The sequence below is a fragment of the Pagrus major genome, chromosome 5, assembly GCF_040436345.1.
Source record: "Pagrus major chromosome 5, Pma_NU_1.0".
NCBI lineage: Eukaryota > Metazoa > Chordata > Actinopteri > Spariformes > Sparidae > Pagrus > Pagrus major.
In genome coordinates this window covers 28,342,496-28,356,413 of record NC_133219.1, presented here as the reverse complement: position 1 = coordinate 28,356,413, position 13,918 = coordinate 28,342,496, and the positions used below count along the sequence as shown (strand labels likewise).

General features: G+C 40.3%; 1 protein-coding gene across 4 annotated transcripts in view; it reads left to right on the top strand.

Annotated features, from left to right (window-relative positions):
* LOC140996741 (disheveled-associated activator of morphogenesis 1-like) overlaps positions 1 to 12,288 on the top strand; it is a 30,863-nt gene extending 18,575 nt beyond the window's left edge. For 3 of the 4 annotated variants that reach the window (XM_073467222.1, XM_073467220.1, XM_073467221.1), the window contains exons 15-27: positions 1,464 to 1,651; positions 1,818 to 2,069; positions 2,776 to 2,883; positions 3,341 to 3,438; positions 6,181 to 6,265; positions 6,793 to 6,899; positions 7,345 to 7,433; positions 8,128 to 8,296; positions 8,549 to 8,656; positions 8,986 to 9,046; positions 9,122 to 9,256; positions 9,538 to 9,708; positions 9,822 to 12,288. In XM_073467222.1, coding sequence (XP_073323323.1) covers positions 1,464 to 1,651; positions 1,818 to 2,069; positions 2,776 to 2,883; positions 3,341 to 3,438; positions 6,181 to 6,265; positions 6,793 to 6,899; positions 7,345 to 7,433; positions 8,128 to 8,296; positions 8,549 to 8,656; positions 8,986 to 9,046; positions 9,122 to 9,256; positions 9,538 to 9,708; positions 9,822 to 10,019 — 1,769 coding nt within the window. In that variant the 3' untranslated portion in view covers positions 10,020 to 12,288. Of the gene's footprint in view, positions 1 to 1,463; positions 1,652 to 1,817; positions 2,070 to 2,775; positions 2,884 to 3,340; positions 3,439 to 6,180; positions 6,266 to 6,792; positions 6,900 to 7,344; positions 7,434 to 8,127; positions 8,297 to 8,548; positions 8,657 to 8,985; positions 9,047 to 9,121; positions 9,257 to 9,524; positions 9,709 to 9,821 lie in introns of those variants that run through there. The other variant, XM_073467223.1, reaches the window with a different exon arrangement.
* Positions 12,289 to 13,918: the final 1,630 nt, after the last annotated feature.

Here is a 13,918-nt window from a genome sequence, read left to right as displayed (position 1 = left end):
GAACTTTTACGTTCAGGTGACACATTTTAACTGTATAATCTTTCTGATATTTTTATCAGAAATTCCTCACACAGTGGCGGATGATAAAAGAGATAAAAGAGATGCGATCAGTTTATAAAAGTGTGTTCACAAAAATCCTCTGTGTATCTTGGGAGGTGACAGAGGCCGAACACATCATTAGCATTACAGTGAATCTCTTTGTTCTTATCCAATGGACATCCCAACAGGTCTCCCAGCCCCCCACATTCATCAGGTGGCTGCAGGGCTGTTGAATCAACTAGAGAATTTTGTCCTGCTTTTTGTCAGCGTGCGTCCACAGACACAAAGAGCACAGACAGATCTCGAGAGCCGCTGCGCACTCTAAACTCCTATTAAACTGTCTAAACCTGGCTGTGCTGCACACAAAGCAAGAATCTGTTACTACACTGCCTATTCATCCCCTAACGTGCAATGAGGAACATTTTCCGTGTAGTACTTAGCTCAAATAGAGAAAGCTCTTGAACCGGAAGTCCCCGCCATTTTGTTTATGTACTATGAAAGCGGAGGCTAAAAAACCTGTGATGAAACTGTAAAACAAGTCGGTTGGGGGAGAAATGTTTCGCTTGAGAGATGACAGGAGGCAGGGTGATGACACGCAGCAAGAGACCACCGACCCTGGGCCTCTGCAGGGTGTCTGTATATGGGTCGCTCTACCAACTAAACTACTGGGGTGTGTCAGAGAAAAACATTTTAATCAGAACAGAAAGATCTTCATTGACTGATTTCATGTGCTTAAACACACTAACTAAACACACGGTCTTCGTTTTCACGGCTGAATAAACAAATGGTCCATTTCAGAATAATATACGTATAGAATATTCTCTAATTATAACTATTGATGCATTAATGTGTTCATATCTTTAGGGCTGCAGCAGGTAAAGGATGAACTGATTTTAATAACTGCATGTACTGCTGGGTAGCTTAGCCTATAATAATATAACCTAGCTACAACTTTAGATTATTGATATAAAATATAAATAAAGTAAGTCAAGTAACCAGTAGGGCTAACGCTAACTAAACTAACTAAAGCTTTAAAATAAATGTAGTGGGATAAAAGTGTAAAGTGGGAGGGGACAATTGTGGCAGCTGTAACTGTAACATGCAAAAGAATCATCAAAACAATTACAATTATACACATCTTTTTGTTTGAATGCATTCACCCAAAAACAGTTTTTAACTACATTTTGTTGACTTAATCAGCTTTAAATAAATGATTAAGTGCTTTGCTAATTTAATTATGTAATTGAAACTAAAACTTACAAGTGGGTACACCAGGGTCCAGCAAGCAACTCAGAACCAAAATCACAGTAAAAAAGTCAAGATGTGTTCTGTTGTCTTTGGCTCTTCTCCTTCACTCATCATCTATCCAAGCAGCTCTGCCATCAACAACTCTACTACCTCCTCCCACCTTCTCTTCTCTCCAGAACATCAGAACTTACAGCAACGTTTTGACAAAAAAGAGAGGGAGTGTGAGGCAAAGAATAAGGAGAAAGACGACATGATGGAGATGCTGAACAAGATGAAAGACAAGCTGGAGCGAGAGAGCAACGACCACAAGCAAGCAAAACTCCAAGTGGCAGATCTGTCTGCTCGGCTGCAGCAGCTCAGCAGCGTATGTTCACTAACCCAGCATATATTAATGTGTGAGACACAAATGTCATGCATCAGTTACTTACACAGTAACAATATAAACAATCTATATTTGTATAATATCGTGATATCTAATATAAGATCCCAGCATCACACTGATTGCTCATATCATGCTCATCTGTCATTAGACCTCCAGTGTTCCAGGCGGACCCCCTGTTACTTCTAGTGGTTTAGTTCCTCCTGCCCCATCTATCCCTTCTCCTATTCCTCCCCCTCCACCACCACCACCACCACCTCCCCCGGGAGCCCCACCAGCTTTTGGCAGCGCTCCATTTGCCCCACCTCCTCCTCCAGGAGCTCCACCAGGAGCTGCCCCGAAGAAGAACATTCCTCGACCAGCAAACCCACTGAAGTCATTCAACTGGAGCAAACTTCCTGAGGTACACTCATTTCTGACAGGTGTATCTGTCCTAAACTTACTGCTGCTATTATTACTGTCACTACTGCTGCTATTACACTATTACACAGGGCTGCTGTTGGAGCTACAAATTAGTGTTTACTGTGAAAACATTAGAATGTTGTAAAATACAGCCGTTGTCTGAACATCCTGTCATTTTTCAATGTTAGTTTGTAAATGAAAGTCGCCGCAATGCTATCCAGCCATCACGTGAGCAGAGCAGAACAGACCTTTTGGTAACACTTTAAATTACTGCCTACAATGTACAGTGGAATTCTTCCCAGTTCGCAGTGAAATTATTTGAACTGATTATTTGTACTAGCGCAGTATGGTCCTAACAGTAGATAGTGAGATTTCCTGTCTTTTTTTTATTGTAAGGTAGGCCTGGGTGCTACATGAATACTTTAAAGTATTAAAACAGTCAACCCACAGAGAAATGCACACAGCCTGTCTTTAGAAACTGCTTTTAAAAGAGTTGAATGCCAGCCAGCAGCTGACAATAACCTTAGGGAATGAACAAGTGTGAGGTGCAACCTGTGGAAGTGGGTCTACAGAGGGTGTCTCATGCTGTACAGATTGTAAAGCCTCCTGAGGCAACTTGTGCTTTTGGACTATATAAATATTTGACTTGACTTACTTGGACCTTTGAGACAGATTCTGTTGACAAACTGCCTTATTGTTTATTTCAGAACAAGATAGAAGGAACCATATGGAAAGAGATCGATGATCTGAAGGTGTTTAAAGTTATGGATCTAGAAGAGTTCCAGCAGACCTTCTCAGCCTACCAGAAGCCACAAGTACCATTTGACACACTGACACTGAGCATATCACATCCCTGTCACTTTCAGCAACACTCACATTAACTCTTTTGCCTCTTTTTTATGTTCATTCATTCTGTGTGTCATAGGTAATGATATTGCTCAGTCAAATGGACAAATTAATTTTTTAAAACTTCTTCTCCACTTAAAATACAAATGCACTGTGACACGAGAAGGTTCGCTAAAAAAGCCGAGAGTAGTTGTGGTTGCTGATGTTTTTTTATATGCTTTTCTCAAGTTATACTGTATCTTCCCACTTCTTAGTGATAAACATGAACATGCATTTCATGAATTAATGATCTTAGTCTCCTCATGAACATTCATCTCGAGATAATGATACTGATTTTAATGCCAAGTTCTCAATCATGGCACTGCAGAGTCCTGTTATACTGTTCTGTATTTTGTTGCTTTGTAACACTTTTCTGTGTATTAACAGAAGAATGCTGACGATGACCATACTTTTGCCAAGAAAGTCAAAGAGCTGTCAGTGATTGATGGTCGGCGAGCACAGAACTGTAACATTCTGCTCTCACGGTCAGTGTGTGTGAAGATTATGACCACTGTAGGAAGTCATGCATTATCTCTGCTGGTTATGTTGTTCATCTCCACATGGAATGTGGACTTTTTCTACACATTATGACAGGGAAGTGGGAGTTATGTGGATAGATTTACAATAATACTAAAGTAACTTTTTTTCAAGTAAAATTAAAAGTACTCATACAAGGGCACTCATACAAGGGCACCATCTCAGTTGGTAGACCGCACGTCCCATGTATAGGCAAGGCAAGTTTGTATGTACAGCACAATTCAGGCACAAGGCAACTCAAAGTGCTTTACAGGGGCATAATTACATTAAAATACATTAAAACAAGTAGGAAGACATAAAGAAACAAGACATTAAAACAAGTTAAGAAATAGGAAAATAAGCTAAAATAGAAAAGGTTTAAAAGATACAAGACTAAAGAATAAAAGTCACAATGCAGTTCAAAGCCTTGAAATTGCTTCAGTGACAGTCTGCTGCTTCTCCATGTTTAGTTTTGACTCTAGGGACTGAAAGCAGACCTGTACCTGACCACCTCAGAGGTCTGGATGGTTCATAACGTGGCAGCAGATCAGAAACCATTCAGTGCTTTATAAACCAACAGCAGAATTTTAGGTTAAGTGTAAAGATCTGAGAACTGGAGCGATGTGATCTACTTTTTTGGTTCTTGTTAGGACTCGAGCAGCAGCGTTCTGAATCAGCTGCAGCTGTCTGGTGGATTTTTTAGAGAGTCCTGTAAAGACACCGTTACAGTAGTCGAGTCTACTGAAGATAAATGCATGGACAAGTTTTTCCAAATCCTGCCGAGACATAAGTCCTTTTATCCTGGATATATTCTTAAGGTGACAGTAGACTGACTTTGTAATTGTCTAGTGTGGCTGCTGAAATTCAGGTCTGAGTCCATGATTACACCGAGGTTTCTGGCTTGGTTTGTAGTTTTCAACATTACAGATTGAAGCTGAGCAGAGACTGTTAGTCGTTCTTCCTTGGCTCCAAAAACAATTATTTCAGTCTTATCTTTGTTTAACTGATGAAAACTCTGACACATCCAATCATTGATTTGTTCAACACATCTACTCAGCGTTTGTATGGGATCATAGTCCCCTGGTGATATGATTATGTAAATTTGTGTGTCATCTGCATAACTATGGTAACTTATTTGGTTGTTTTCCATTATCTGAGCTAGAGGGAGTATGTAAATGTTGAATAGTAGAGGCCCCAGAATGGAGCCCTGGGGTACTCCACTTGTCATTTTCATCCGCTCAGATGTGTAATTACGTATAGACACAAAGTAGTCTCTATCATTTAGATGCTGTACCAGGGGGAGTCCCACCCAGTTTTCCAGTCGGTCAAGTTGTATATTGTGGTTGACCGTGTCAAACGCAGCACTGAGATCCAGTAATACTAAGACTGAAATTTTGCCACTGTCTGTGTTTAAATGAATGTCATGAGGACCTTGACGAGCGGTCTCGGTGCTGTGATGTGGTCAAAATCCCAATTGGAAGACACCAAAACAGCCATTTATTATTAAGTAAATGTTCAGCTGTTGAAAAACAGCTTTTTCAATGATTTTACTAAAATTGGGAGGTTTGATATGGGCCTATAATTATTCATTACTGATGTGTCTAGATTGTTCTTCTTCAGGAGTGGTTTAATAACTGCAGTTTTCATGGCTTGGGGCAAAATGCTATAGAGAAGAGACATGTTGACAATCTGTAGCAGATCTGAAGTCATACAGTCTGAAACTTTTTTGAAGAACCCTGCTGGTAAAATATCAAGGCAGCAGGAGGTAGATTTAAAATGTTGTATTATCTCTTGCAGGTTTTTTTATTGATTGGATCAAACTGTGTCATGGTATTAGAGTTGGTTTTAGGTGGACACATGGATAACACACCTCCTGTACCTGGTACAGTGGCACTGACTGCTTTTCTAATTTTCTGAATTTTGACAGTGAAGAAGGATGAACATCTATTTACAATGGCCTGTAATGTATTTGCAGAGGCTACTGGCACAAGAGGGTTTGTTAGCCTGTCGACAGTAGCAAACAGGGCATGTGCATTATTATTGTTTTTGGTGATAATGTCTGAGAAGAAGGACTGCCTTGACTTTTTCAGTTCTAAATTAAAAATGTAAAGTCTATCTTTATAAATGTCAAAATGAACCTGGAGATTTGTTTTTCCACATTCCTTTTTTCCCATTTTGACCACCGTGGCATTTCTCCAAGGAGATTTTTTCTTACCAGAGGCCACCTTCACTTTAGTGGCTGCAATGGCATCAATAACATTTGTAACTTTAGAACTGATGTGATCTACAAGGTCATTGACAGAGAACCTGGAGAGGGGAAGTGTGAAGGAGAAAGCCTCAATGAATATGTCACTGGTGTTTTCAGTGATGTAGCGCTTTGAGATGACCTCAGTTTGAACATTTTTGTACACAGATATATCACTCTCAAAGAAAACACAGTAATGATCGGAGAGAGCGACATCAGAGGCTGTGTCCTCACTGCAGCAGCCCAGGGTTCAAGTCCAACCTGCAGCCCCCCTCTCTCTCTGTTTCCAAGCCATGAAAGGCAAAAAAAAGATAAAAGTCAAAATGTACTCTGAGTAAACTGTACTCATAAACATTTTGAAACAGCCTTGACAAAATGACATTTTCATCGAGGGAAAAATGATAGCAGGGCCCATGTGACGCATTGTCTTAGAAAAAAACGTGTGATATGGAAATGTGTGTTACAGGCTAAAGCTGACCAATGAGGAGATCCGCCATGCCATCCTGACCATGGATGAACAGGAAGACTTACCTAAAGACATGCTGGAGCAGGTGACAAAGACACACACAACACAATCTGAGAACACAGTGGACATGCTCCTTGTCCCAAACCACTTTAACTTTGTACTGTAAAGTGGGAGGACAAACATTGCCTTTTCCTAGTAGACAATGTTAAGTGACTGGCTTTCACACTGATGCACTATATCACACTATATTCATGTAATTACCTTGATTGATTGATCGAATGATTTAAGCAGCTTATGTCTTTTGGAATAATACTGGATCTGTTCACAAACTACGAGGCTTGTTTCTTTTGGCTTAAACTGTCAGGGTGTGGCAAAAAGGTGAGGACCCACAGGAGGCAGGCAGGATTGAGAACAAGAAACGAGCTTTAATAAACAGCCGAAAATCCAAAAATGATATAATCCAAAAACCAAGTAGTGCAAAGTTAAAAAAATACAAAGTAGCAACACAAAAGCTAAAACAAAGTGTGTGTGTGTGTGTGTGTGTGTGTGTGTGTGTGTGTGTGTGTGTGTGTGTGTGCGTACGTGCGTGTGCGTGTGTGTGTGTGTGTGAAGCTTCTGAAGTTTGTTCCTGAGAAGGGTGACATCGAGCTCTTAGAAGAACACAAGCATGAGCTGGATCGAATGGCCAAAGCAGATCGCTTCCTGTATGAGATGAGCAGGTACACATCAAAACCACCACACACACCGCAACACAACTGAACACACACAAAGCCTGGATATATCTTAACATGGCAGCTCATCAAAGTAAGACAACATAAGAGAGGCTGTACACATACTCAGTGTGATACTCCTCAGTATAATAGAAATGCACTACCTTGAGTGTTAAAGTCTGGTAAACCTGTGATCACACTGAACTTTACAGCTGGGACAGATGGGTGTGGTCAGTTTTCGTTGTACTACTATTAGACAGCACAGGATTATTAAGCTGCTAATTTGTTCCATCAGAACTGATTGACAGATGGTCTAACACCTTTCTGACATGAGATTAGAGAGAACTACATCTGATCATGTATGTAACCTTCAGGAACTGACCGTTTCACTCTCACACTACAAACCTACATGTTGTTAAGTTTCTCTCTGTGTGTTTTCATTCTTCCTCTCCAGCATTAACCACTATCAGCAGAGACTCCAGTCTCTCTTCTTCAAGAAGAAGTTTGCTGAAAGAGTGGCTGAGGTCAAACCCAAAATCAAAGGTACTCTCTTCTATCTCAAAGGGTCATCAGTTCACATTGAGCAAATGGATGAAAGTAAATGTTTACATAACCAAACGTAAATATTACTAAAACCATGATTCCCAAAAAGTTGTGCTGCTGTGTGAAACATAATGAAAACAGAATGTGATGATTTGCAAATCCTTGCTAATCCTTCAGACATATACTGACGTTGAAAACTGTCCAAAGACGTTAAATTAAATGTTTGACCTCATTAATATCAATATTTTTTTTAGAATATCTGCTTATTCTGAACGTGATGCAGCACTATGTTTCTAACAAGTTGGGACAGAGGCAACAAAAGACTGAAAATTGTTGAATGCTTCAAAACACCTGTTTGGAACATTGCACACGTAAACAGGTTCATGAGTGATAGGATCATGATTGAAAGCAAGGATGAAGTGACATTCACTACTTTGTCAAACAAATGATTGTATAAAGAATATTAGAACATGGGCTCAGAAACACTTCAGGAAACTGTTGTCAGTAAACAGTAAATGATTGCACTCTGTTTTTATTTACATTTTATGGCGCCCCAACTTTTTAGGGATCAGGGTTGTTATAAGGATGAATATTCTGTTATGTATGAAGATATAAGATAATATATATTACAGTATGGATTTGAGTGCTGTCTGTGAACATATTTGCCATTCCCTCCTCGTCTCTGTGGTTTCAGCTCTTAGTCTTGCATCCAGAGAGGTGGTACAGAGCCGGGCTCTGCGTCAGCTCCTAGAGGTGGTTCTGGCCTTTGGGAACTTCATGAACAAAGGACAACGAGGAAACGCCTACGGCTTTAAAATGTCCAGTCTCAACAAGATAGCTGACACCAAGTCAAGCATTGACAAGTACACTTCATAACAACCTTTTCCACATTACAGGCCTTTTCACAGGAGTAGGAATTCAGTTTAAGGTTCCTGTATTGTCCATGCTGGCTCACTGTAATGACTTCTTTTCTTACTTGATATTACGAATAACAGCTGTGCTTTTGTTGCTAAGACCAGTCAAAATGTCAGATGTGAAAGCCTAACTGTAAGTTTAGTTCTCTGCTCAACACTTCTGAGAAATGATACATGACTGATTGTTAAATGTGTTTGTAGGAACATCACTCTGCTCCACTACATGATCACTGTACTGGAGAATAAGTACCCAAAGGTGGCAACGTTCAGTGAAGAGCTACAGAATGTGCCAGAAGCTGCTAAAATCAAGTAAGAGCAAAAACATGTTGTTCTCATGTGGCTATGGCTGTTGAAGTAACACATGCAGAATGAAGTCTATTGAAATGATGTTGTGAGCCAGGTTTACTCACATTTATCAGATTAGAAGGATATTTAACTATCTTACCTGTTTGATTAAGCATACAAGTACTGCACAGCAACACTGGGATGGTACCAAAAGTATCAAGAACTTGTTCCAGTTAAATCTACACCTAAAACCACAAATGTCCCAAAAAAGAGGTGTTCCATTGATTATGTTGAATGCAGCTGCCAATGACTGACGGTCACATATCTCTCTGCCTCTTCCATCGGCTCTCCAGTATGACAGAGTTGGAGAAGGACATTGGTAATCTGAGATCTGGCCTAAAGAGTATTGAGGCGGTGAGTGAGCTCAGTGAAAGTATGATTCATCCAATGGCCTGTCAGTCAGTCTGAATTGTGTTTGTCTATGTGCAGGAGCTGCAGTACCAGCAGGCTCAGTCCTCTCGTGGTCCTGAAGATAAGTTTGTCTCTGTGGTCGGTCAGTTCATCACTGTGGCCTCCTTCAGCTTCTCTGAAGTAGAGGAGTCACTCACTGAGGCCAAACAAGTGGTGAGTGGGCAACTCACTCGGACTCACAATCATGCTCCCACTCCCAATTTCAGCCTCTGCCTTCAAAAACACTATTATAACAGTCCTCCAGCTTGTAGACCAGACCAAATCTTTGTGTCACGGGAGCACTGTGCTTCACCCTTTTTGTCACTAACACTGAATTCATTAAATGTGCTGTTCTTTTAAGGAAGCTTCAACATTGTACAGGAAGTTTATTTAAAGCCTTAACTAAAAAGACAAAAGGACATGACATGATAACCATCTTTAGTATCTTGTTGAAGCTTGAAAAGGCACTGAGACACTTTGGAGAAGACCTGTCCAAGCTGCAGCCAGATGAGTTCTTTGGGATCTTCGACAGTTTCCTCACAGCTTTTTACGAGGCCAAACAGGACAACGAGAACATGGCCAGACGCAAGGAGGAGGAGGAGAGACGGGCACTCATGGAAGCACAGGTTGGACCATATTATCAGCTCAGATAAGAGACAGATGAAAATCATTCATTCAATAGGATACATTATATATTTGAACTGGTATATACCTAACTGACATCCCGCTTCTTCTCCAGCTGAAGAAAGAGAGAGAGCAGAAGGCGAGGAAAGCTAATGAAGAAGGGGAGGGTGGTGAGTTTGATGACTTGGTGTCTGCTCTGCGCTCTGGAGAGGTGTTTGACAAGGATCTGTCCAAAATGAACCGTAAAAAACAGCGGCGACATAACATGTTTGACATTAGCCGGGAGAGACCAGTAGCAAAGCTGGACCAGTGAGAGGACACTTCATGTTCTGTTACAGCCCTGTAACCGAACACATGGACGTCTCAGTAACACTGTGCTAAAGTCATCAGTTTGACTTCAATCCCAGATCTGCTTCATGGATCAGGGTTGTACATATATACTTTGGCCCTTTATTGCTAACATGCACTATCACAACTGTCTTGTCATCTGTAGAAATGAAACTGATTTTATACGGTGACAACTCAAAGGAATAGTTCAAACATGTTGAAAATAACTTGGTGTAGAGACTGGAAGCGGATCACCAGTTAAAGGAATAGTTGGACATGAATAACATGTCTCGTATTACACACACTGCCAAAATGAATGGACTTCCAAACCAAAACAAGAGCCGTCACTGGTGTTGCACTCACCATAGCATAGAACCCTGGACATGTTTACCTTCGCTCCACATACAGGACATTCAGATGGACGGCTGGACATCACTGTGATGAGAAGAACCCAGGAAGCTGCACACAGATACTCCACTGTGCTTGACTATAACTGAAAGACTGTTACTGTTATTAACCAAGAAATTGTTCCAGCAGAAATTGTCATACTTACATGGGATTTTGATATTGATATTTTAAAAAGCATGTTTCATGAACAAAATGCAGTTAATGAGACAGAGGCCATAACCTTTTCCTTGTGAATTCAACTTGCACTACCCTAGTTTGTGTATTGACTAAAACTGCCTACCTTTATGCTGTGTGTGTGTGAGTGTGTGGGGTGTGTGTCTGACTTATGCCACTTTTGAGGGCACACACCAGACTCAAGACCAGTTCACTGGGGACGACTGGTGTAATTGGGGACAAAAGCTGTGTCCTCAATTAGGAAACCTCTAATTTGTGGGTCAGAATTTAAAGTTAGGGTAAAGGTTCGGGTTAGTCTGCAAAGTCCCCAAAAGTGAAGTAGTGAGTGTGTGTGTGCGTGCATGTGTGTGTGTGGTGTAAGTGTGGCTACAACCATGTACCATGTTATTCCAGAGTCCAGAGCAGTGGTTCTTAACCTTTTTTGGGCCAGCTCCTTCCTATCCATTATCCAGGTGCCTGAGAACACCCCATCAAATAAAATGGAGGTTAACTGTCCTCCCTGAATGTTAATGTTTAATCAGTTTATAATTGTGATTATTATTATGATTATTACTCTTGATATTATATATAATGCTTTTTGTATGTATTTATAGCCATATTATATTGTTATTATTCTTTGTTGTATCATTAGAAAGCAATAAAAAGCATGTCCTTAAATAACAGATTTGATTCAACTGGACAGTTGGAATATTATTATCATTAGTTTCCTAGGGAGCAAAAAACATCATGTGAATATAAATTATATTTATGAACGTTAATTAAATGTAACAGTTTGAAATTTGATATTCAAATTTTAATTAGGCATCACAAACACCAGCCAATGAGAAATGCTGAACAAGAAGCATTTTTATTAACTGTTCCATCCGTGTGTTTCTGGTAGCTTTCAGGGGAAGTGTAATCGACGCTGTTAATTTGTAACCATGGCAATTACACAGCATTCACAGTGTATCACCGGGAAAAATTCATGCCTTCAAGTGTAAGAAACTCTTAATTTCCTCCACAGTAAATACTAAGGAAGGCTTGACACAGTAGGCCATCATGGTGAAATTTAATAGATGATACTCTGATGTCCAGCATGGCAGCATGAAGTTGCACTGCGTTGTGCAGTTGTTTTGCTATGAAAACAGTGCACTGTCTCGTCTCATTGTATTGGTGTAAACTTTATAAATCTCGTAAACCACATTCTTGCAAGCAGAAGTTTCAACTCGTCTTGTCATGAATTTCTGGTGTAACCTTGCAAACGCCCCCCAAGAATACCTCAACGCCCCCCTTTCAAAAGTATTGCTTCCAGTACCCCCCGATGTTCTCTGAACGCCCCTGGGGAGCGGTACCCCCTGTTGAGAAACATTGGTCTAGAACATGGAGAATGACCACTTGTCTTGTGTTCAAAATGTACAAGATAATTTGCACAATATAACATAATATTTGATTGACCATGAGAGGTATTGATTGGTAATATTGGATGAATTTGTCATGGATGAAGTGTGGTTTTATTTGTTTGCAGTATGTTTAGAGAGAGACAAACCATTTGATGTCATGATCTCACAATGTAATTTATGTAACTTAATGAATGTATCTGAATGTACTGACCTGCAGCTGAACACCACTGTTCCTTTTGTACAATTCAAATAAGTGAAGAGGACTTTTCCATAAGTCAGTCTCTTTTGACCAATTTTGAGTGTTTTTATCTTCCTTTAATGGGGTGTTTTTGCAAAAGAATATGTTTTTTTTATATACACAACATCCCTTGTGTATAAGTTTGCTCACCTCTTGCTTGACCACTTCCATTTGAAATGTAAATTGCTGTTCTAAAACAAAAATCTCTCTGTTGAACCTCTTTAAAAATGAATGCCAAAAAGGAATAATTTACTTATATAAACTGTCAACATTAAAGGACCAGAGATTAGGATTTAGTGGCATCTAGCAGTGAGGTTGCAGGTCGCAACCAATGGAATACCCCTCGTCTCCCCCATCCCTTCCTACAGTGGCCGCTAAAACTTCTTCAAACACAGCAGTTCTTATGTAGGTCCAGTGTTTGTTTTGTCTGCTCTGGGCTGCTGTAGAAAAAACGGTGATGAAACAAGGCAAACTCGAGGACTTGCTCCCTCTGACGATAAAAAAGGCTCATTTTAAGGTAACTAAAAAACATGATGAGTCTTACCCCTCGATTTCACCAGATACGTGTAGCTGATCGGTTTCACTCTAGTCTATGTGTTAACTTCCACCAGGTCCGCTGCGCTGCGTGTCTGCTGCGTCCCAGCTCCGGCAGTCCGCAGCCCTGCGGAGCAGATACGCAGGACTTCTATTCTGGCGGATGCCGGAGCACGACGCAGCAATTCAGCAGAATTCAGCACAGAGCAGACAGGAAGTCAGACACGAAACAACAACATGACATCCGGTTAATTTTCAAAATAAAACACTCTGTGTTGTTGCCAGCACAAAAACCTCAAAAAAGAGACAAATACAAGCTCTTCTTCTAATCCTTCGGTCAGGAACACTTCGTGTTTGTATTCGTTTAAAGGCACCATATAATCTTGAAATTCCAGGTCATTTTAACATAAAACATTATGACTTTTTAGAAATAGAATTAATTACATTCTTACTCAAACTACTACTCAATGACGTACACTCAGACACGTGGGCGTGTGGCTGCAGCTGCTGTGTTTTTGTGGGGAGCAGACAGTGACAGATTTACATTCTGGGCAATTCTGCTGGCAATAAACCAGATCCTGATTGTGCTTTTGTGACTGAGGCAGTAGTTTGGACTTTTGACCAGTAGGTGGAGACATGTGCTAAGGCTTGGCCGCCGACAGTGACACAGACAGCAAAGTACTCATGCGGGCCCAGACCCTCATAGGTTTTTAAAGGTAGAAATAAGGGTCAAACACACTTGATTAGCCAGCTGTACGTGCTGTCACAGAAAAAGAGGCCCACCGATACCAGCTGCATCATTATTGGATCCCTAATTGTAAGGCAGCACATTATTGTGCAGTGGGCCATTCTGCACTTTTGTCCTTGTATTACTTGTATGTATTTTGGAGGCAAGCCTTTTGTATATAAGTAAAGTTTTGACTACAGTGCTCATCTTTTACACTGAGGTTTTACTACTTTCACTCTTGAAATGATTATGATTATACGTAAGAGAGACATTAATGCATCCAGACACACTGACATCAGGATTTTGATCAACTCACTTCAACAGAAATCTGACAATGAAGGTAAGTTTGTAACTTTAACTTTAATCTATTTGTCTAAATGTTGAAGCTATTTCAGTATGTTAACAGGTTCAGTATGATTATTTAA